This window comes from Onychostruthus taczanowskii, unplaced genomic scaffold (assembly GCF_017590055.1).
Source record: "Onychostruthus taczanowskii isolate IOZ18803 unplaced genomic scaffold, ASM1759005v1 scaffold432, whole genome shotgun sequence".
Taxonomy (NCBI): domain Eukaryota; kingdom Metazoa; phylum Chordata; class Aves; order Passeriformes; family Passeridae; genus Onychostruthus; species Onychostruthus taczanowskii.
The window spans coordinates 19,392-43,554 of NW_024501815.1; the positions used below are offsets into that span (position 1 = coordinate 19,392).

At 49.9% G+C, this 24,163-nt stretch overlaps 1 protein-coding gene across 1 annotated transcript in view; it reads right to left on the reverse strand.

The window, feature by feature from the left end:
* Nucleotides 1–24,163, reverse strand: part of RNF40 (ring finger protein 40) — a gene marked incomplete at its 5' end in the record, with an annotated part of 42,987 nt that overhangs the window by 12,976 nt on the left and 5,848 nt on the right. The window contains 8 exons of the mRNA XM_041414048.1: nt 2,524–2,649; nt 6,139–6,351; nt 9,327–9,476; nt 12,647–12,764; nt 15,209–15,382; nt 17,954–18,021; nt 21,335–21,456; nt 23,673–23,808. Of these exons, the coding sequence (XP_041269982.1) occupies nt 2,524–2,649; nt 6,139–6,351; nt 9,327–9,476; nt 12,647–12,764; nt 15,209–15,382; nt 17,954–18,021; nt 21,335–21,456; nt 23,673–23,808 (1,107 nt within the window). The remainder of the gene's footprint in view (nt 1–2,523; nt 2,650–6,138; nt 6,352–9,326; nt 9,477–12,646; nt 12,765–15,208; nt 15,383–17,953; nt 18,022–21,334; nt 21,457–23,672; nt 23,809–24,163) is intronic.

Sequence of the window (24,163 nt, forward strand, 5' to 3'; positions counted from 1 at the left end):
CCTGAGACCCATTTACATACACCTGGATACACCTGAGTACACCTGGGCACACCTGTGTTACACCTGGGCACACCTGCGCACACCTGCAGCTGGCGCAGCCGCGCCTGCACGTGCTCGCCCTGCGCGCGCAGGTCCTCGGCCAGCTGGGCCGCCTCCACCGCCTGGGGGACACCGGGGTTACACCTGGGGTACACCTGGGGTACACCTGGGGTACACCTGGGGTACACCTGGATATACCTGAGACCCATTTACATACACCTAGATACACCTGAGAATACCTGGATACACCTGGGGGACACCTAGATACACCTGAGACCCATTTACATACACCTGGATACACCTGAGTGTACCTGGATACACCTGGGGGCACCTGAGATACACCTGGGGGCACCTGAGGTACACCTGGGCACACCTGTGCACACCTGGGCACACCTGTGCACACCTGCAGCTCGCGCAGCCGCGCCTGCACGTGCTCGCCCTGCGCGCGCAGGTCCTCGGCCAGCTGGGCCGCCTCCACCGCCTGGGGGACACCGGGGTTACACCTGGGGTACACCTGGGGTACACCTGGGGTACACCTGGATATACCTGAGACCCATTTACATACACCTAGATACACCTGAGAATACCTGGATACACCTGGGGGACACCTAGATACACCTGAGACCCATTTACATACACCTGGATACACCTGAGTGTACCTGGATACACCTGGGGGCACCTGAGATACACCTGGGGGCACATCTGGGTACACCTAGATACACCTGGGCACACCTGTGTTACACCTGGGCACACCTAGAGACACCTGAGATCTATTTACATATACCTGGATACACCTGAGTGTACCTGGATACACCTGGGGTACCTGGGTTACACCTGGGATACACCTGGGGGCACATCTGGGTACACCTAGATACACCTGGGGACACCTTGATATACCTGGGATACACCTGGGGACACCTGAGTGTCCATGGATACACCTGGGGGCACCTGAGATACACCTGAGATACACCTGGGCACACCTGGGGGCACCTGGGGTACCTGGGTTACACCTGGGATACACCTGAGCACACCTGGGGTACACCTAGATACACCTGAGACTCATTTACATACACCTGGATACACCTGAGTGTACATGGATACACCTGGGGGCACCTGGGGTACACCTGGGGGCACCTGGATACACGTGGGCACACCTGGGTATGGTTAAGAACAACTAGAGTACACCTGGATACACCTGAGATCCATTCAGATACACCTGGGATACACCTGGGTTACACCTGGGAGCACCTGGCTACATCTGGGTTACACCTGGGCACACCTAGGATACACCTGAAGCACATTTAAATACACCCCAATACACCTGGAACACAGCTGGGCACACCTGTGACACACCTGAAGTACCTGTGACACACCTGTGACACATCTGTGACACACCTGAGCATACCTACTACACACCTGGGACACACCTGGGACACCCCTGTAACACACCTGGGGTACCTGTGAGACACCTGGGGCAGACCTGGGGCACACCTGGGACACACCTGTGACACACCTGTGACACACCTGACACACCTGGGACACATCTGGGGTACCTGTGACACACCTGGGACACACCTGGGACACACCTGGGACACACCTGGGACACATCTGGGGTACCTGTGACACACCTGTGACACACCTGTGACACACCTGTGACACACCTGAACACACCTGGGGTACCTGTCACACACCTGGACACACCTGAACACACCTGTGACACACCTGGGGTACCTGTGACACACCTGACACACCTGTGACACACCTGGGGTACCTGTGACACACCTGTGACACACCTGAACATACCTATGACACACCTGCGACACACCTGTCCACACCTGTAACACACCTGGGACACACCTGTGACACACCCATGACACACCTGTGACACACCCATGACACACGTGTCCCTCACCTTCCTCTTGTGCAGCTCCAGCGCCTGCGAGCGCAGGCTGAGCCCACCTGAACACACCTGTGACACACCTGGGGTACCTGTGACACACCTGTGACACCCCTGACACACCTGTGACACACCTGTCCCTCACCTTCCTCTTGTGCAGCTCCAGCGCCTGCGAGCGCAGGCTCAGCTCACCTGAACACACCTGTGACACACCTGGGGTACCTGTGACACACCTGTGACACACCTGACACACCTGTGACACACCTGTCCCTCAACTTCCTCTTGTGCAGCTCCAGCGCCTGCGAGCGCAGGCTCAGCTCACCTGGGCACACCTGAACACACCTGGGACACACCTGTGACACACCTGGGGTACCTGTGACACACCCATGACACACCCATGACACACCTGACACACCTGTCCCCATGTGTCCCTCACCTTCCTCTTGTGCAGCTCCAGCGCCTGCGAGCGCAGGCTCAGCTCACCTGCGCACACCTGAACACACCTGGGACACACCTGTGACACACCTGAACACACCTGGACACACCTGTGACACACCTGACACACCTGTGACACACCTGTCCCTCACCTTCCTCTTGTGCAGCTCCAGCGCCTGCGAGCGCAGGCTCAGCTCCTTCTCCACGGCGCCCAGGGCGCTCTGCAGGCCCCGCTCCTTCTCCTCCAGCTTCTGCACCACCTGCAGCTGCGCCTCCACCTGTGCAAGGCGGTAATTAACCACTAATTAGTGAAATTAGATCATTAATAGCCGAAATTAGGGCGTTTCTAGGCAAAATTAGGCAGTTATTAGGCAATTATTAGAGCTAATTAGGGCTTATTAGGGTCTGGTCCTTCTCCTCCAGCTTCTGCACCACCTGCAGCTGCGCCTCCACCTGCACAAAACGTTAATTAGTCACTAATTAGTGAAATTAGATCATTAATAGCTGAAATTACGGCGTTTCTAGGCAAAATTAGGCTGTTATTAGCCAGTTATTAGAGCTAATTAGGACTTATTAGGGTCTGGTCCTTCTCCTCCAGCTTCTGCACCACCTGCAGCTGCGCCTCCACCTGTGCAAAACGTTAATTAGTCACTAATTAGTGAAATTAGATCATTAATAGCTGAAATTAGGGTGTTTCTAGGCAAAATTAGGCTGTTATTAGCCAATTATTAGAGCTAATTAGGGTCTGGTCCTTCTCCTCCAGCTTCTGCACCACCTGCAGCTGCGCCTCCACCTGTGCAAGGCGGTAATTAGTCACTAATTGATCACTAATTAGTGAAATTAGCTCATTATTAGCTGAAATTACGGCATTTCTAGGCAAAATTAGGCAGTTATTAGCCAATTATTAGAACTAATTAAGGACTAATTGGCCTTTTTGAGCTCCTGCTCCACCTGCAGCTGCGCCTCCACCTGCACAGACTGTTAATTAGTCACTAATTAGTCACTAATTAGTGAAATTGGCTCATTATTAGCTGAAATTAGGGCGTTTCTAGGCAAAATTAGGCAGTTATTAGCCAATTATTAGATCTAATTAGGGCTTATTAGGGTCTGATCCTTCTCCTCCAGCTTCTGCACCACCTGCAGCTGCGCCTCCACCTGCACAAAACGTTAATTAGTCACTAATTAATCACTAATTAGTGAAATTAGCGCTTTATTAGCTGAAATTACGGCGTTTCTAGGCAAAATTAGGCTGTTATTAGCTGATTATTAGAGCTAATTAGGGTCTGATCCTTCTCCTCCAGCTCCTGCACCACCTGCAGCTGCACCTCCACCTGTGCAATGTGGTAATTAGTCACTAATTGATCACTAATTAGTGAAATTAGCACTTTATTAGCCAAAATTAGGGCGTTTCTAGGCAAAATTACGCAGTTATTAGCCAATTATTAGAATTAATTAAGGACTAATTGGTCTTTTTGAGCTCCTGCTCCACCTGCAGCTGCGCCTCCACCCGCACAGACGACTCATTAATTACTAATTAGTCCTTAATTAGTGAAATCAGCTCATTAATAACTGAACTTAAGGCATTTCTAGCCATAATTAAGTAATTATTAGCCAATTATTAGGAATAATTAAGCCCTAATTGGTCTTTTTGGGCTTCTGGGCCGCCTGCACAGGTGAGCCATTAATCACTAATTAACCACTAATTAGTGCAATCAGAGCATTACCAGCATTAGCACCTGATACAATTAACGGATATTAGACATTTATTAATAATAATTAATGATTACCAGAAACTCATTAATTACTAATAACAACCCTTTAAAAATCATAATTATTAGATCATCATTAATATTATCTTCCAATAATTAATAATTCATTCACAGCTATTAATGACTATTGGTCATTAATTGACATTAATGACCGTTAATGAATAATTAAGTTATTAATAATTACTTAAACCACATTAGCAGTTATTAATTACTCATTAACGGCTATTAACGATTTCCAGACGCACTAATTGCAATTAATAACCACTTAAGAATCATTAATGGCTATTAATAATTATTCAAGCATCATTAGCATAATTAATAACTATTAATTATTCACTAATTAATAATTTTTACCCACTAATTACTATTAATAACCAATAATAATTACTGCCATTAAAGCATCATTAGTGCAATTAATAATTATTAATCACTCATTAATGGCTATTAGCAAGTATTAGACAATTAACAAGCCCTATTAATAACTGCCAAGCAGTAATTAATAATTATTAGCAGCTAATTAGTGACTAATTAATGATCTTATTGGGGTCTCACCTTGGGGTCCAGCACCTGCCCCATTAATAGCTAATTAACAGCTAATAAACCCTATTAATTGCTAATAAATCATCATTAGTGGCTTTGAAACTTAATTAATTAATAATGAATAATTAATGAAGTTTTGGGGGCTCACCTGCGCCTTGAGCAAGCCCACAAACGCCTGATACACAACTAATTAACCTTATTAACCACTAATTAACGCTATTAACCACTAATTAACCCTATTAACCACTAATAAACAGCAATTAGTCCCCATTAAAAGTTAATTAATATTAATTAACAATTAATTAACGACCTTTTGGGGGCCTCACCTGGGCCTTGAGCACGCCCACAAACGCCTAATACCCAACTAATTAACCCTATTAACCACTAATAAACAGCTATTAATACCTATTAAAACTTAATTAATACTAATTAATGACTAATTAGTGATTATTTCCGGGTCTCACCTGGGCCTTGAGCACCTTGAGCAAGCTCATAAATGCCTGATACACAACTAATTAACGCTATTAACCACCTAATACCCAACTAATTAACCCTATTAACCACTAATAAACAGCTATTAATGCCTATTAAAACTCAATTAATATTAATTAATGACTAATTAACGACCTTTCTGGGGCCTCACCTGGGCCTTGAGGGCCAGCACCTGCTCGGCACGCCCACAAACACCAAACACCCAACTAACCCCTATTAACCACTAATAATCAGCTATTAATCCCTATTAAAGCTTAATCAATACTAATTAATGACTAATTAGGGATTACTTTGGGGCCTCACCTGGGCCTTGAGGGCCAGCACCTGCACGCCCACAAACTCCAAACAGCCAACTAATAAGCACTAATAACCCCTAATAATCAGCTAATAATCCCTATTAAAGCTAAGTTAATAGTAATTAGTGACTAATTAATGGTTATTTTGGGGCCTCCCCTGGCCCTTGAGGGCCAGCACCTGCTCGGCACGCCCACAAACGCCTAATAGGGCCAGCACCTGCTCGGCACGCCCACAAACACCAAACAACCAACTAATAAACCCTATTAACCCCTAATAATCAGCTATTAATCCCTATTACAACTTAATCAATACTAATTAATGACTAATTAACGATTAATTTGGGGTCTCACCTGGGCCTTGAGGGCCAGCACCTGCTCGGCACGCCCACAAACGCCTAATACCCAACTAATAACCCTATTAACCACTAATAAACCCTATTAACCACTAATAAACAGCTATTAATCCCTATTACAACTTAATCAATACTAATTAATGACTAATTAACGACCTTTCTGGGGCCTCACCTGGGCCTTGAGGGCCAGCACCTGCTCGGCACGCCCACAAACACCAACCAACCAACTAATAACCCCTAATAATCAGCTATTAGTCCCTATTAAAACTTAATCAATACTAATTAATGACTAATTAGTGATTAATTCGGGGTCTCACCTGGGCCTTGAGGGCCAGCACCTGCTCGGCCAGCTCGTCCTTCTCCTCGCGCAGCAGTTTGTGGATCTGGTTGGCTTTGATGCGCTCCGACATCAGCTTGAAGTTGGCGTCGTCCTTCTCGCGCAGCTGCTGCAGCAGCCGCAGGTTCTGCTCCTGCATGTCCTCGAAGGCCTGGCCCGTCACGTCCATCTCCGACAGCAGCGCCTCCTCCTCCTGCCAGCGCGACAACATGGCCGCCGTCAGCGGGTGGGGACGAGTGGGGGGTGTCAGCGGGCGGGGCAAGATGGCTGACGACAAGGAATGAGACAAGATGGCTGACGGGAGGGAATGGGGAAAGATGGCCACCGTCAGCATGCCGGGCAAGATGGCTGACAGGAGGGAATGGGACAAGATGGCTGACGGGAGGGAATGGGGCAAGATGGCTGACATTAAGGAATGAGACAAGATGGCCGCCACCAGCGGGTGGGGAGGAGTGGGAGGTGTCAGCGGGCGGGGCAAGATGGCTGATGGGAGGGAATGGGGCAAGATGGCCGCCGTCAGCATGCTGGGCAAGATGGCTGACGGGAGGGAATGGGGCAAGATGGCTGACGGGAGGGGCAGGTGTGCCCCATTACCTGTGCCAGCTACTCCCGGGTGTGCCCAGCTGTGCCATTACCTGCCCCAGGTGCCCCAGCTGTGCCAGCTGTGCCCAGGTGTGCGCCCAGGTGTGCGCCCAGGTGTGTCAGCTGTGCCCAGCCGTGCCCAGGTGTGTGCCCAGCTGTGCCCAGATGTGTGCCAGCTGTGCCAGCCTGTCAGTGGGGAGGACAAGACGGCTGACGTTAGGAAATGGGACAAGATGGCGGACGGGAGGGAATGGGACAAGATGGCTGACGACAGGGAACAGAACAAGATGGCTGACGGGAGGGAATGGAACAAGATGGCCACCGTCAGCGGGTGGGGACGAGTGGGGGGTGTCAGCGGGCGGGGCAAGATGGCTGACGGGAGGGAATGGGGCAAGATGGCTGACAACAGGGAATGGGGCAAGATGGCTGACACTAGAGAATGGGGCAAGATGGCTGACAACAGGGAATGGGGCAAGATGGCCACCGTCAGCACGCTGGGCAGGATGGCTGACGCTAGAGAATGGGACAAGATGGCAGATGACAGGGAACGGAACAAGATGGCTGTCGTCAGCGGGTGGGGACGAGTGGGGGGTGTCAGCGGGCGGGGCAAGATGGCTGACGGGAGGGAATGGGGCAAGATGGCTGACGGGAGGGAATGGGGAAAGATGGCCACCGTCAGCATGCCGGGCAAGATGGCTGACAGGAGGGAATGGGACAAGATGGCTGACGGGAGGGAATGGGGCAAGATGGCCGCCGTCAGCATGCTGGGCAAGATGGCTGACGGGAGGGAATGGGGCAAGATGGCTGACATTAAGGAATGAGACAAGATGGCCGCCACCAGGAAATGGGACAAGATGGTGGCTGACGGGAGGGAATGGGACAAGATGGCCGCCGTCAGCATGCTGGGCAAGACGGCTGACGACAGGGAATGAGACAACATGGCTGACGGGAGGGAATGGGGCAAGATGGCTGATGGGAGTGAATAGGACAAGATGGCTGACATTAAGGAATGAAACAAGATGGCCGCCACCAGGAAATGGGACAAGATGGCTGACGGGAGGGAGTGGGGCAAGATGGTTGACATTAAGGAATGAGACAAGATGGCCGCCGTCAGGGAACAGAACAAGATGGCGGACGGGAGAGAATGGGGCAAGATGGCCGCTGTCAGCATGCTGGGCAAGATGGCTGACGGGAGGGAATGGGGCAAGATGGCTGACGGGAGGGAATGGGACAAGATGGCCGCTGCGAGGGGCAGCTGTGCCCCATTACCTGTGCCAGCTACTCCCAGGTGTGCCCAGCTGTGCCATTACCTGCCCCAGGAGCCCCAGCTGTGCCAGCTGTGTGCCCAGGTGTGCCCAGGTGTGCCCCAGGTACCCCAGGTGTGCCCAGCTGTGCCATTACCTGCCCCAGCTGCCCCAGCCATGCCAGCCGTGCCAGCTGTGCCCAGGTGTGCCGAGGTGTATCCCAGGTGTATCCCAGCTGTGCCAGCTGTGCCCAGCTGTGCCCTCACCTGTTTTGTCGCGGCCAGCCTCCTCTGCAGGTGCTTGATCTGCCCCAGGTGTGCCATTACCTGTGCCAGCCGTGCCCACGTGTGTCCCATTACCTGTGCCCAGGTGTGCCAGCTGTGCCAGCTGTGCCCAGCTGTGCCCATTGCCGGTTTGGTCGCTGCCAGCCTCCTCTGCAGGTGCTCGATCTACCCCAGGTGTGTGCCAGGTGTGCCCAGCTGTGCTCAGGTGTGTGCCAGCTGTGCCCAGCTGTGCCCAGCTGTGCCCTCACCTGCTTTGTCGCCGCCAGCCTCCTCTGCAGGTGCTCGATCTGCCCCAGGTGTATCCCAGGTGTGCCCAGGTGTGTGCCAGCTGTGCCAGCTGTGCCCTCACCTGTTTGGTGGCGGCCAGCCTCCTCTGCAGGTGCTCGATCTGCCCCAGGTGTATCCCAGGTGTGCCCAGGTGTGTGCCAGCTGTGCCAGCTGTGCCCTCACCTGTTTGGTGGCGGCCAGCCTCCTCTGCAGGTGCTCGATCTGCCCCAGGTGTATCCCAGGTGTGCCCAGGTGTGTGCCAGCTGTGCCAGCTGTGCCCTCACCTGTTTGGTGGCGGCCAGCCTCCTCTGCAGGTGCTCGATCTGCCCCAGGTGTATCCCAGGTGTGCCCAGGTGTATCCCAGCTGTGCCAGCTGTGCCAGCTGTGCCCCCTCACCTGCTTTGTCGCCGCCAGCCGCCTCTGCAGGTGCTCGATCTGCCCCAGGTACCCCAGGTGTGCCCAGGTGTGTGCCAGCTGTGCCAGCTGTGCCCAGCTGTGCCCTCACCTGTTTGGTTGCCGCCAGCCTCCTCTGCAGGTGCTCGATCTGCCCCAGGTGTATCCCAGCTGTGCCAGCTGTGCCCAGGTGTGCCCCCTCACCTGCTTCGTCGCGGCCAGCCTCCTCTGCAGGTGCCCTCACCTGTTTGGTGGCGGCCAGCCTCCTCTGCAGGTGCTCGATCTGCTCCTCGCTCAGCCGCAGCCGCCGCAGCGCCTCCTCGTCCGCCAGCTTCTTGGACTCGCGGCGCTCGCGCTCCTCCAGCTCCCGCCAGCGCCCCCGCAGCTCCTCCCATTACCTGTTTGGTGGCGGCCAGCCTCCTCTGCAGGTGCTCGATCTGCTCCTCGCTCAGCCGCAGCCGCCGCAGCGCCTCCTCGTCCGCCAGCTTCTTGGACTCGCGGCGCTCGCGCTCCTCCAGCTCCCGCCAGCGCCCCCGCAGCTCCTCCAGCTGGGGAATCCATTAATTAACTCATTAATTAGTCGTTAATTGGTCACTAATCAGTCATTTATTAGCCATTTATTAGTCGTTATTTGGGTTATTAACTCAAAGAATGAACGGCAGTCTCGGCGCTCGCGCTCCTCCAGGTCCCACCAGCGCCCCCGCAGCTCCTCCAGCTGGGAAATCCATTAATTAATGGTTAATTGGTCACTAATTAATGCTCAATTAGCCGTTTATTGGTCATTATTTGGGTTATTAACTCAAAGAATGAACGGCAGTCTCAGCGCTCGCGCTCCTCCAGCTCCCGCCAGCGCCCCCGCAGCTCCTCCAGCTGGGAAATCCATTAATTAATGGTTAATTGGTCACTAATTAATGCTCAATTAGCCGTTTATTAGTTGTTATTTGGGTTATTAGCCCAAAGAATGAACGGCAGTCTCGGCGCTCGCGCTCCTCCAGCTCCCGCCAGCGCCCCCGGCCCAGCTGTGCCCTCACCTGTTTGGTTGCCGCCAGCCTCCTCTGCAGGTGCTCGATCTGCCCCAGGTGTATCCCAGCTGTGCCAGCTGTGCCCAGGTGTGCCCCCTCACCTGCTTCGTCGCGGCCAGCCTCCTCTGCAGGTGCTCGATCTGCCCCAGATGTGTGCCAGCTGTGCCCTCATCTGTTTGGTGGCCGCCAGCCTCCTCTGCAGGTGCTCCATCTGCCCCAGGTGCCCCAGGTGTGCTGTTACCTGTACCCAGCTGTGCCCAGGTGTGTGCCCAGCCGTGCTCAGGTGTGTGCCAGCTGTGCCCAGGTCGAACGGCAGTTTCGGCGCTAGCGCTCCTCCAGCTCGGAAATCATCAATCATTGATACATTAATTAGTCACCAATTAGTCACTAATCAGGCATTAATTAGCCATTTATTAGTTGTTATTTGGGTCATTAACCCAAAGAACAAACGGCAGTTTTGGCGCTCGTGCTCCTCCAGCTGAGAAATTCATCAATTAACCATTAATTAGTCGTTAATTAGTCACTAATCAGTCATTAATTAGACATTTATTAGTTATTATTTGGGTCATTAACCCAAAGAATGAAAGGCAGCTCGTTAATTAATTATTCAATCACTAATTAATCATTAATTAGTCACTAATCAGTAATTAATTAGCCATTTACTAATCATTATTGAGGCTATTAACCCATGGGAATGAACAGGAATTCTTGGACTCGCGGCTCCTCCAGCTCATTAATTAATTAACTAATAATTAATCCTTAATTAACCATTTATTAGTTATTATTTAGTTCATTAACCCACGGGAATGAACAGGAATTCTTGGACTCGCGGCTCCTCCAGCTCATTAATTAACTAATAATTAATCCTTAATTAACCATTTATTAGTTATTAATTAGTTCATTAACCCATGGGAATGAACAGCAGCTCCTTGGAGTCGCTGCCCCAGTTCATTAATTAATCATTAATCAGTTAACTAGTCATTAATTAGTAATTATTTAGGCCATTCATAATTAATTAATCCTTAATTAGCCATTTATTAGTCATTATGTACTCCATTAAACACTTTTCATTATTGACCACTTTTCATTGCTAATTAAGGAATTAATTAGTAAAAGATGATGACACAAAGTAGCAACCAGGAAGAGTCGCTAATTAATTAATTAGATTAATTAATCGTGCTCATCCAGCTGATTAATTACTAATTAGTCACTAATAACTAATTAGTCATTATTAATCCTTAATTAAAAAATTAAGAGGAGTTGTTGGGAATAATTAACGACCCAGGGCAGCTTTGCCTCCATCTGATTAATTAATTGCTAATGAGCCATTAATCCATCACAAATTACTCATTAACCAATTAATCAGTGGAATTAACAGGAATAATTAACGACCAGGCAAAGCTCAGCATTAATTAGCATCTCATTTGTTTAATTTCATCCAATTTCCTGCTTTGCCCAACCCTTAATTAACGGCTAAAACCTCATTAACCCCTCGTTAATTAGGATGCAGCACTGCAGGAACACCTGCCTAATTAGCACTAATTAGCATATCATTACCCTCATTCCCTCTGACTTTTGTGCTGCTAACGAGCCCTAATGACTCATTAACAATTAATTAAGACCTCATTTGCATCTGCAAGGAAGTGCAACAATTCCACAGCATAAATAACGAACTAATTAGTGCTAATTAGTGCTAATTAACCACACCTCATCCCTTTTTCTGCCTTGCCCAGTCCCTAATTAATGACTAAAACCTCATTAACCCCTAATTACTCATTAACAACTAATTAAAACCTCATTAGCATTCCTGGGGAAGTATAACACTGATTAGGGCCTAATTAGCATCAATTAGCATCTAATTACTCACACTTGATCCCATTTGCTGGCATAATTAGCATTAATTAACATCCACAGACAAGTAGTTCATGGTTTCTTTCCAAATTAATGCTAATTAACATTTAATTACCCACATCCACTCTCACTTTTTTCCTAATTAGCATTAATTAGCATCTAATTACCCTTTTCTCACTACTCCCATTTTTGTGCTGCTAACGAGCTCTAATGACTCATTACCACTTAATTAAAACCTCATTAACACAATTCCACAGCACTAACTACCCCTAATTACCACTAATTAACCTCTAATTAGCCACATTTAACCCTATTTTTTCACATAATTAGCACTAATTAACAACTAAGCACCTACAATTAATGTGTTTTTTGTCTAATTAGCATCTAATTACCCACATCTACCCTTACTTTTTACTTAATTACCATTAATTAACATCTAATTACCCACATCTACCCTTATTTTTACTTAATTACCATTAATTAGCATCTAATTACCCACATCTACTCTTATTTTTTACTTAATTACCATTAATTAGCACCTAATTACCCACACCTACTCTTATTTTTTACTTAATTACCATTAATTAGCATCTAATTACCCACATCTACTCTTATTTTTACTTAATTACCATTAATTAGCATCTAATTACCCACATCTACTCTTACTTTTACTTAATTAGCATTAATTAGCATGTAATTATCCATATTTGACGTCTCTTTTTGCCTTTCCCAGCCCCTAATTAACAATTAACCCCTCATTACCCCCTCGTTATGAGGCGCCCTTGCGCCACCCCGCCCCCGCGGCGTTAAGGACGCGCTAATTAGCGTTAATTAGCGCTAATTGCCTCGGCCTTGCTCTTCCTCTCGGCGGCCATCAGCGTCACCTTGTCCCGCTGCTCCTTGGGGGCCGATTTGTACATGTCCAGCAGCAGCTTCATCTCCTTCTGGTTCTCCTGCGCCTTCCTGCCGCCGTTTGCATCTCATTTGCATCTCATTTGCATATTCAGAAACCTCACATACATTCATTTGACTCCAACCTTTCAATTTTGTTCCAAAAGCCCAAAATTTGATTTGAAAGGTTCCCAAAAATTGGCTCAAAAATTTCATCTCCTTCTGGTTCTCCTGCGCCTTCCTTGTGGCCATTTCCAGCTCATTTGCATCTCATTTGCATATTCAGAAACCTCACGCCCCTTCACTGAGCTCCACCCTTTCAATTTTGCTCCAAAACCCCAAAATCTGACTCCAAAAGAGCTCAAAAATCGACCCCAAATTTCATCTCCTTCTGGTTCTCCTGCACCTTCCTGGTGGCCGTTTGCATCTCATTTGCATCTCATTTGCATATTCAGAAAACCTCCCGCCCATTCATTGAGCTCCACACTTTCAATTTTGTTCCAAAACCCCAAAATCTGACTCCAAAAGAGCTCAAAAATCGACCCCAAATTTCATCCTCTTCTGCTTCTCCTGATGGCCATTTCCAGCTCATTTGCATCTCATTTGCATATTCAGAAAACCTCACACCCATTCACTGAGCTCCACACTTTCAATTTTGCTCCAAAACCCCAAAATCTGCCCTCAATAATTGACCCCAAATTTCATCTCCTTCTAGTTCTCCTGTGCCTTCCTGCCGCCGTTTGCATCTCATTTGCATCTCATTTGCATATTCAGAAGCCTCACATCCACTCAATTGGCTCCACCCTTTCAATATTGCTCCAAAACCCCAAAATTTGCCCTCAAAAATCTCAAAAATCGACCCCAAATTTCATCTCCTTCTGGTTCTCCTGCGCCTCCCTTGTGGCCGTTTTGAGCTAATTTGCATCTCATTTGCATATTCAGAAACCTCACGCTCCTTAATTTGGCTCCACCCCTTTAATTTCACAAAAACCCCGGAATTTCCCCTCAAAAATCTTAAAAATCGATGAAAAATTTCATCTCCTTCTGGTTCTCCTGCGCCTTCCTGGTGGCAGTTTCGAGCTAATTTGCATCTCATTTGCATATTCAGAAACCTGACGCTCCTTAATTTGGCTCCACCCCTTTAATTTCACAAAAACCCCGGAATTTCCCCTCAAAAATCTTAAAAATCGACCCCAAATTTCATCTCCTTCTGCTTCTCCTGCGCCTTCCTGCTGCCGTTTGCATCTTATTTGCATCTCATTTGCATATTCAGAAGCCTCACATCCACTCAATTGGCTCCACACTTTCAATTTTGCTCCAAAACCCCAAAATCTGCCCTCAAAAATCGACCCCAAATTTCATCTCCTTCTGCTTCTCCTGCGCCTTCCTGCTGCCGTTTGCATCTTATTTGCATCTCATTTGCATATTCAGAAGCCTCACATCCACTCAATTGGCTCCACACTTTCAATTTTGCTCCAAAACCCCAAAATCTGCCCTCAAAAATCGACCCCAAATTCCATCTCCTTCTGCTTCTCCTGCGCCTTCCTGCTGCCGTTTGCATCTTATTTGCATCTCATTTGCATATTCAGAAACCTCACATCCACTCAATTGGCCCCACCCTTTAAATTTTGTTCCAAAACCCCAAACTCTGACTCCAAAAGAGCTCAAAAATCGACCCCAAATTTCATCTCCTTCTGGTTCTCCTGCGCCTTCCTGGTGGCAGTTTCCAGCTCATTTACATCTCATTTGCATATTCAGAAAACTTCACGCCCATTCATTTGGCTCCACCCCTTTATTTTCACAAAAAATCCCCAAATTTGCCCTCAAAAATCAACCGAAAAATTTCATCTCCTTCTGCTTCTCCTGCGCCTTCCTGGTGGCTGTTTTCATCTCATTTGCATCTCATTTGCATATTCAGAAACCTCACGCTCCTTAATTTGGCTCCACCCTTTTAATTTTGTTCCAAAACCCCAAAATGTGCCCTCAAAAATCTCAAAAATCGACCCCAAATTTCATCTCCTTCTGCTTCTCCTGCGCCTTCCTGGTGGCTGTTTTCATCTCATTTGCATCTCATTTGCATATTCAGAAACCTCACATCCACTCAATTGGCTCCACAGTTTCAATTTTGTTCCAAAACCCCAAAATTTCCCCTCAAAAATCTCAAAAATCGACCCCAAATTTCATCTCCTTCTGCTTCTCCTGCGCCTTCCTGCCGCCATGTCCGGCTCATTTGCATCTCATTTGCATATTCAGAAACCTCACGCCCCTTCACTGAGCTCCACGCTTTCAATTTTGCTCCAAAACCCCAAAATTTGATTGGAAAGGTTCCCAAAAATTGGCTCAAAAATTTCATCTCCTTCTGGTTCTCCTGCGCCTTCCTGGTGGCCATTTCCAGCTCATTTGCATCTCATTTGCATATTCAGAAACCTCACAAACTTCCCTCTAACCCCCCAAAGCCCCTCCCACAACCCCTGCCCCGCCCCTCATTAGCATCTCATTTGCATATCCCCACTCACTTCAGCTCCGCCCTCAGCTGCTTCAGCACCTCCGAGTCCTTCTTCTTGCCCTCCTCAGGCCCCGCCCCCTTGGGCCGTTCCCGCCCCGCCCCCCGCTCCGGCCGGGGCCTGGGAGGGGGCGGAGCCAAAGGCCTGGGAGGGGGCGGGGCTTGCGGAGGCTGAGAGGGGGCGGGGCTCACCAAAAATTGACTCAAAAATTTCATCTTCTGCTGCTTCTCCTGATGGCCATTTCCAGCTCATTTGCATCTCATTTGCATATTCAGAAACCTCACATCCACTCAATTGGCTCCACCCTTTCAATTTTGCTCCAAAACCCCAAAATTTGCCCTCAAATACCGACCCCAAATTCCATCTCCTTCTGGTTCTCCTGTGCCTTCCTGCCGCCATGTCCGGCTCATTTGCATCTCATTTGCATATTCAGAAACCTCACATCCACTCAATTGGCTCCACCCTTTCAATTTTGCTCCAAAACCCCAAAATTTGCCCTGAAATATCGACCCCAAATTTCATCTCTTTCTGCTTCTCCTGCGCCTTCCTGCCGCCATTTCCAGCTCATTTGCATCTCATTTGCATATTCAGCAGTGCTCACACCCATTTATTTGGCTCCACACTTTCAATTTTGCTCCAAATCCCCAAAATTTGCCCTGAAATATCGACCCCAAATTTCATCTCCTTCTGGTTCTCCTCAGCACCGTTTCCAGCTCATTTGCATCTCATTTGCATATTCAGCAGTGCTCACACCCATTTATTTGGCTCCACACTTTCAATTTTGCTCCAAATCCCCAAAATTTGCCCTGAAATATCGACCCCAAATTTCATCTCCTTCTGGTTCTCCTCAGCACCGTTTCCAGCTCATTTGCATCTCATTTGCACCTCATTTGCATATTCAGAAACCTCACATCCACTCAATTGGCTCCACCCATTCAATTTTGCTCCAAAACCCCAAAATTTGCCCTCAATAATTGCCCCCAAGTTTCATCTCCTTCTGGTTCTCCTGCGCCTTCCTGTCGCCATTTGCATCTCATTTGCACCTCATTTGCATATTCAGAAACCTCGCGCTCCTTAATTTGGCTGCACCCTTTCAATTTCACAAAAAATCCCCAAATTTGCCCTCAAAAATCTTAAAAATTGACCCAAAAATTTAATCTCCTTCTGGTTCTCCTGGCGGCCATTTTCCACCTCATTTGCATCTAATTTGCATAGTCAAACCCTCTCACACCCATTAATTTGGCTCCACCCTTTTAATTTGGCTCCACCCTCTCAAATTGCCCAAAACCACGCCCCAACTTCGATATCCCGCTCCTCTTCAATATTCCTGGGGGTATTTGAATCTCATTTGCATCTCATTTGCATAAATGTTCCTTTCACGCTCTCCAAACCAACTTTAACTCCCCGATAATTTTACTAAAATGTCCCAAAATGCCCCAAAATTTTCCTAAAATTCCCCCAAAATCCCCTCAGCTCCACCCCAAGACCCCTCCCACGTCCTCATTTGCATCTCATTTGCATAAATATGCATTTCATAGCCCCCAAGCCCCTCCCAACTCCCCAAAATTCTCCTAAAATCTCCCAAAATCCTCGCAAAAATCCTCCTAAATTCCCCAAAATCCTCTCAGCTCCACCCCAGGACCCCTCCCACTTCCTCATTTGCATCTCATTTGCATAAATATGCCTTCAATACCCCCAAACCCCTCCCACCTCCCCAAAATTCTCCTAAAGTTTCCCAAAATCCCCCCAAAAATCCTCCTAAAATCTCCCAAAATCCCCTCAGCTCTACCCCAGAACCCCTCCCCCTACCTCATTTGCATCTCATTTGCATAAATATGCATTGAATTTCCAATAAGCCCCTCCCAGCTCTCCCAAAATCTGCCTAAAATCTCCCAAAATCGCCTCTAATCCCCCCAAACCTCTCAGCTCCCCGAATTTCCAATAAGCCCCTCCCAGCTCTCCCAAAATCTGCCTAAAATCTCCCAAAATCGCCTCGAATCCCCCCCCAAACCTCTCAGCTTCCCCTTTGGGCCCCGCCCCAAATCATCCCAGCCCCCTCATTTGCATCTCACTTGCATAAATATCCATTCGACACCTCTTAAACCTTCTCTAATCCCCAAAATCTCCCCAAATTCCTCCCAAAATCCTCCATGAACCTCTCAGGGCCCCTCCCCCAAACCCTCCTACATCCCTCATTAGCATCTCATTTGCATAAATATGCATTCAATGTCCCCCAATTCCCTCCTAACTCCCCAAAAATCCTAAAATCTCCCAAAATCCCCCCAAAAATCCTCCTAAAATCTCCCAAAATCCTCCTAAATTCCCCCAAATCCACTCATCGCCACCCTAGGACCCCTCCCCCTTCCTCATTTGCATCTCATTTGCATAAACATACATTCAAGATCTCCCGAACTCCTCCCACCTCCCTAAAAATCCTCCTAAAATCTCCCAAAATCCTCCTAAATTCCCCCAAATCCACTCATCGCCACCCTAGGACCCCTCCCCCTTCCTCATTTGCATCCCATTTGCATAAATATGCCTTTAATACCCCCCAGACCTCTCCCACCTCCCCAAAAACGCCAAAATCTCCCAAAATTCCCCCAAATCTTCATTAAATTCCCCCAAATCCCCTCAGCTCCACCCCAGGACCCTTCCCCCTTCCTCATTTGCATCTCATTTGCATAAACATGCATTTCATATCCCCCAAACTCCTCTCACCTGCCCAAAATTCCTCCTAAAATCTCCCAAAATCCCCACAGAATCCTCCTAAATTGGGGAGGGGCGGGGCTTGGTGGGGGAGGGGCGCCGCTGGCCTGGAGGCGGAGCTGGAAGAGAAAAGGGGGAGGAGTCAGAGGCCACGCCCCTTTAGGCCACACCCCAAAGCAGCAGCTCGGTTTTAATTAGGCCACGCCCCTTTAAATGGCCACACCCATCTCTTAAAGGGACATGATCCTGTTTTCCCAAAGGTGATGCCACTCTAAGCCACGCCCACCGGTCTTAAAGAGGCCACGCCCCTCTTAAAGGGACCACACCTCTCTTGAATTGGCCATGCCCACACTTAGAAAGGCCACACCCACTCTTAAAGAGGCCACGCCCCTCTTAAAGGGACCACACCTCTCTTGAATTGGCCATGCCCACACTTAGAAAGGCCACACCCACTCTTAAAGAGGCCACGCCCCTCTTAAAGAGACCACACCTCTCTTGAACTGACCACGCCCACACTTACAAAGGCCACACCCACTCTTATAGAGGCCACACCCCTCTTAAAGGGACCACACCTCTCTTGAATTGGCCATGCCCACACTTAGAAAGGCCACACCCACTCTTAAAGATGCCACGCCCCTCTTAAAGGAACCACACCTCTCTTGAATTGACTATGCCCACAGTTACAAAGGCCACACCCACTCTTAAAGAGGCCACGCCCCTCTTAAAGGGCCACTCCCTCTCTTAAAACAGAGAGGCCACGCCCACTTTGCAAAGAACCACACCCACTCTTAAAGGAGCCACGCCCATCTGAAAAGAACCACACCTCTCTTAAAGGACCCACAGCCCTCAAAGCCACGCCCCCTGGGGTTTTTGGCCCCGCCCACCTTGTCAATCTTGGTCTGCACCTCTTAAAATGACCACACCCCCTTAAAGGGATCACCACCCTCTTAAAGTGACCACACCCATTTTTCAATAGACCACACCCCTTTCAAAGGAGCCACACCCACTCCTGAAAGGACCACACCCACTCAAAGTGATCCCACCGCTCTTAAAGGAGCCACACCCCCCTTAAAACAACCACGCCCCTCAAAGCCACGCCCCCTGGGGTTTTGGCCCTGCCCACCTTTTTGAGCTCAGCCTGCACCTCTGAAACAGACCACACCCACTCTTAGAGACCACACCCACTCTTAAACAGACCACACCCACTCTTAAAGAGACCACACCCACTCTTAAACAGACCACACCCACTCTTAAAGGGACCACACCCACTCTTAATGAGACCAGTGTGTTACAGAGACCACACCCACTTCCCAAGGAGCCACACCCACTCTTAAAGAGACCGCACCCACTTTTAAAGGGACCACACCCACTCTTTAATGACCACACCCAGTCTCAAAAGGGCCACACCCACTCTTAAAGAAACCACGCCCCTCTGAAAGGAACCACACCATTCTTAAAGGGACCACACCCCTCCAAGCCACACCCCCGGGGCTTTTTGGCCCCGCCCACCTTGTTGATCTCGGCCTGCACCTGTTAAACACACCCACTCTTAAAGAAACCACACCCACTCTTAAAGGGACCACACCCACTCTTGTGAAGCCACACCTACTCTACAATTGACCACACCCAGCCTTAAAGGAACCACACCCCTTTTACAGCGACCACACCCCTTTTACAGCAACCACGCCCCCATTAAAGGACCCACGCCCCTCAGCCTGCACCTCTTAAACAGACCACACCCACTCTTAAATAAACCACACCCACTCTTAATGAGACCACACCCACTCTTAAAGAGACCAGTGTCTTACAGAAACCACACCCACTTCCCAAAGAGCCACACCCACTCTTAAAGAGACCATCCCCCAAGAAGCCACACCCCCTTAACAAAACCACTCCTACTCTTAAAGTGACCACACCCACTCTTAAAGGCACCACACTTCTCTTAAAGGAACCACACCCCTTTTACAGCGACCATGCCCCTGTTAAAGGGATCATGTCCCCATTGAAGGCCCCACGCCCCTCCAGGCCACGCCCCCGGGGTGCTGGCCACGCCCACATTGCTGATCTCGGCCTGCACCTCTTAAACAGACCACACCCACTCTTAAATAAACCACACCCACTCTTAATGAGACCAGTGTCTTACAGAGACCACACCCACTTCCCAAAGAGCCACCCCCACTCTTAAAGAGACCACACCCACTCTACAATTGACCACACTCAGTCTTAAAGGAACCACACCCCTTTTACAGTGACCACACCCCTTTTAAAGGGACCACGCCCCCATTAAAGGACCCACGCCCCTCCAGGCCACGCCCCCGGGGTGCTGGCCCCGCCCACCTTGCTGAGCTCGGCCTGCACCTCTGAAACAGAACACACCCACTCTTAAAGGGACCACACCCACTCTTAATGAGACCAGTGTCTTACAGAGACCACACCCACTTCTCAAGGAGCCACACCCACTCTTAAAGACACCATCCCCCAAGAAGCCACACCCCCTTAACAAAACCACACCTACTCTTAAAGAGACCACACCCACTCTTAAAGGAACCACACCCCTTTTACAGCGACCATGCCCCTCTTAAAGGGACCACGCCCACATTAAAGGACCCACGCCTCTCCAAGCCATGCCCCCGGGGTGTTTGGCCCCGCCCACCTTGCTGATGAAGCCACACCCCCTTAACAAGACCACACCTACTCTTAAAGTGACCACACCCACTCTTAAAGTGAGCCCCACACTCTTAAAGGGACCACGCCCCATTAAAGAACCCATGCCCCTCCAAGCCACGCCCCCGGGGTGTGTGGCACCGCCCACCTTGTTGATCTCGGCCTGCCCCTCTTAAACAGACCACACCCACTCCTAAAGAAACCACACCCACTCTTAAAGGGACCACACCCACTCTTAAAGGACACATCCACTCTTAATGAGACCAATGTGTTACAGAAACCACACCCACTTCCCAAAGAGCCACACCCACTCTTGAAGGCACCACACTTCTCTTAAAGGAACCACACCCCTTTTACAGCAGCCATGCCCCCTTAAAGGGACCACACCCCCATTGAAGGCCCCACGCCCCTCCAGGCCACGCCCCCGGGGTTTGGCCCCGCCCACCTTGTTGATCTCAGCCTGCACCTCTGAAACAGACCACACCCACTCTTAAAGAGACCACACCCACACTTAAAGGGACCACACCCACTCTTAATGAGGCCACACCCACTCTACAATTGACCACTCCCAGTCTTAAAGGAACCACACCCCTTTTACAGCGACCACGCCCCTCTTAAAGGGACCACGCCCCCATTAAAGGACCCACGCCTCTCCAAGCCACGCCCCCGGGGTGCTGGCCCCTCCCACCTTGCTGATCTTGGCCTGCACCTCTGAAACAGACCACACCCACTCTTAAAAGGACCACCCCGGGGTTTGGCCCCGCCCACCTTGCCGATCTCGGCCTGCACCTCGCGCAGCTTGCGCTTGTAGCGCTGCACGTCGCCCTTGAGCTGGTGGTTGTGGTTCTGCAGAGAGCTGATCAGGTGCCGCATCTCGCGGTTGATGGGGCCTGCGGGGCACAGCGGGGGACACGGGTGAAACACAGGAGACACAACAGGTGAGACAAGGGAGACACAACAGGTGAGACATGTGAGAGACAACGGGTGAGACACAACAAGGGAGACAGGTGAGAGACAGGTGACAGACAACAGGTGAGAGACAACACGGGAGACACAACAGGTGAGACAGGTGAGAGACAGGTGAGAGACAACGGGTGAGACAGGTGAGACAGGGGAGACAGGTGAGACATAACAGATGAGAGACAGGTGAGACACGGAGACACAACAGGGGAGACAAGTGAGAGACAGGTGAGAGACAATGGGTGAGACAGGTGAGACACGGCAGGTGAGAGACAGGTGAGACATAACAGGGGAGACAAGGGAGACGGGGAGACAGGTGAGACACGGCAGGTGAGACATAACAGGTGAGAGACGGAGACACAACAGGGGTGACAGGTGAGAGACAATGGGTGAGACAGGTGAGACACGGCAGGTGAGACGGGTGAGAGACAGGTGAGACAGGTGAGACACAACAGGGGAGACAGGTGAGACATAACAGGGGAGAGACAACAGGTGAGACAGGGGAGAGACAGGTGAGAGACAACAGGTGAGACAGGTGAGACAGAACAGAGGAGACACAACAGGTGAGAGACAGCAGGTGAGACAAGGGAGACACAACAGGTGAGACACAGGTGAGACACAGGTGAGACACAACAGGGGAGACAGGAGACACACAACAAGTGGGACAGGTGAGAGACAGGTGAGACACAGGAGACACGTGAGAGACAAGGGGTGAGACACAACAAGGGAGACAGGTGAGAGACAAGTGAAAGACAGGTGAGACACGGCAGGTGAGACACAACGGGTGAGACAGGTGAGAGACAACAGGTGAGACAGGTGAGAGAAAGGTGAGAGACAACAGGGGAGACACAACAGGTGAGACAGGTGAGAGACAGGTGAGACAGAACACGGGAGACAGGTGAGAGACAGGTGAGACAGAACACGGGAGACAGGGGAGAGACAGGTGAGACAGAACACGGGAGACAGGGGAGAAAGAGGTGAGAGGTGAGAGACACAACAGGTGAGACACAACAGGTGAGACAGGTGAGAGACAGGTGAAATCACCCAGGTGAGTCAGGACAGGTGACACAGGGGAGAGCACTCAGGTGAAAGACAGGAAAAACAGGTGAGAGACAGGTGAGAGACAAGAGAAACACAGGTGAGACACAGGGGAGAGACAAGAGAAACACAGGTGAGACACAGGTGAGACCGCACAGGTGAGATGGTGCCCGCCATGTGCCCCCAGCCACACCCAGCTGTGCCCAGGTACCCCCAGCGGTGCCCACGTGTATCTCAGGCACCCCCAAGTGTATCTCAGGTGTATCTCAGGTACCCTCAAGTGTATCTCAGGTACCCCCAGGTGTGCCCAGGTGTATCTCAGCTGTACCTCGGGGTCCCCAGGTGCCCCCAGGTGTATCCCAGGTCTATCTCAGGTACTCCAGGTGTATCTCAGGTGTGCCCCAGGTGTATCCCAGGTGTATCCAGGTGTATCTCAGGAGCCCCCAGGTACCCCAGCTGTGCCCAGGTGTATCCCAGGTGCCCCCAGGTGTATCCCAGGTACCCCAGCTGTGCCCAGGTGTATCCCAGGTGCCCCCAGGTGTATCCCAGGTACCCCAGCTGTGCCCAGGTGTATCCAGGGTGCCCCCAGGTGTATCCCAGGTACCCCAGCTGTGCCTGTGCCCAGGTGTATCCGAGGTACCCCAGGTGTATCCAGGTCTATCCAGGTGTATCCCAGGTGTACCCAGGTGTATCCCAGGTATCCCAGGTGTATCCCAGGTGCCCCCAGGTGTACCCAGGGGTATCCCAGATGTATCCCAGGTGCCCCCAGGTGTACCCAGGGGTATCCCAGATGTATCTGAGGTGTATCCAGGTGTACCCAGGTGTATCTCAGGTACCCCCAGGTGTCCCCAGCTGTATCCCAGGTGTATCCCAGGTACCCCAGGTGCCCCCAGGTGTACCCAGATGTATCCAGGTGTACCCAGGTGTATCTCAGGTGTATCCCAGGTACCCCAAGTGTAACCAGGTGTATCCCAGGTATCCCAGGTGTATCCAGGTGTACCCAGGTGTATCCCAGGTGTATCCCAGGTGTATCCAGGTGTATCCCATGGTCCCCAGGTGTATCCAGGTGTACCCCAGGTGTATCTCAGGTACCCCCAGGTGCCCTCACCCGCCTGCTCGTTGGCCGCCAGGTTCTGCTCGAACTCGATGCGCAGCATCTCGTACTCCTTGCGCACCTGGGCCAGCGTGTCCTCGAGCTGGATCACCTCGGTGCGCAGGCGCTTCTGCACGCCCAGCTCGTCGCTCTGACAGCCAAAACATTTAATTGCATCAGCGGGAAATGTGGGGGAAATCCAGGAATTTCGGGGATTTTTTTGGGAATTTTTTGGGGATTTTTTTGGGGAGTTTTTAGCGATTTTTTTTACAATTTTTTTGCCTTTTTTTCGGATTTTAATTTGATTTTTTAGCAATTTTTTTGCCTTTTTTTTTCGGATTTTAATTTGATTTTTTAGCAATTTTTTTGCCTTTTTTTTCGGATTTTAATTTGATTTTTTAGCAGTTTTTTTGCCTTTTTTCGGATTTTAATTTGATTTTTTAGCGATTTTTTTGCCTTTTTTTGGATTTTAATTTGATTTTTTTCGCGATTTTTTCCCTTTTTTC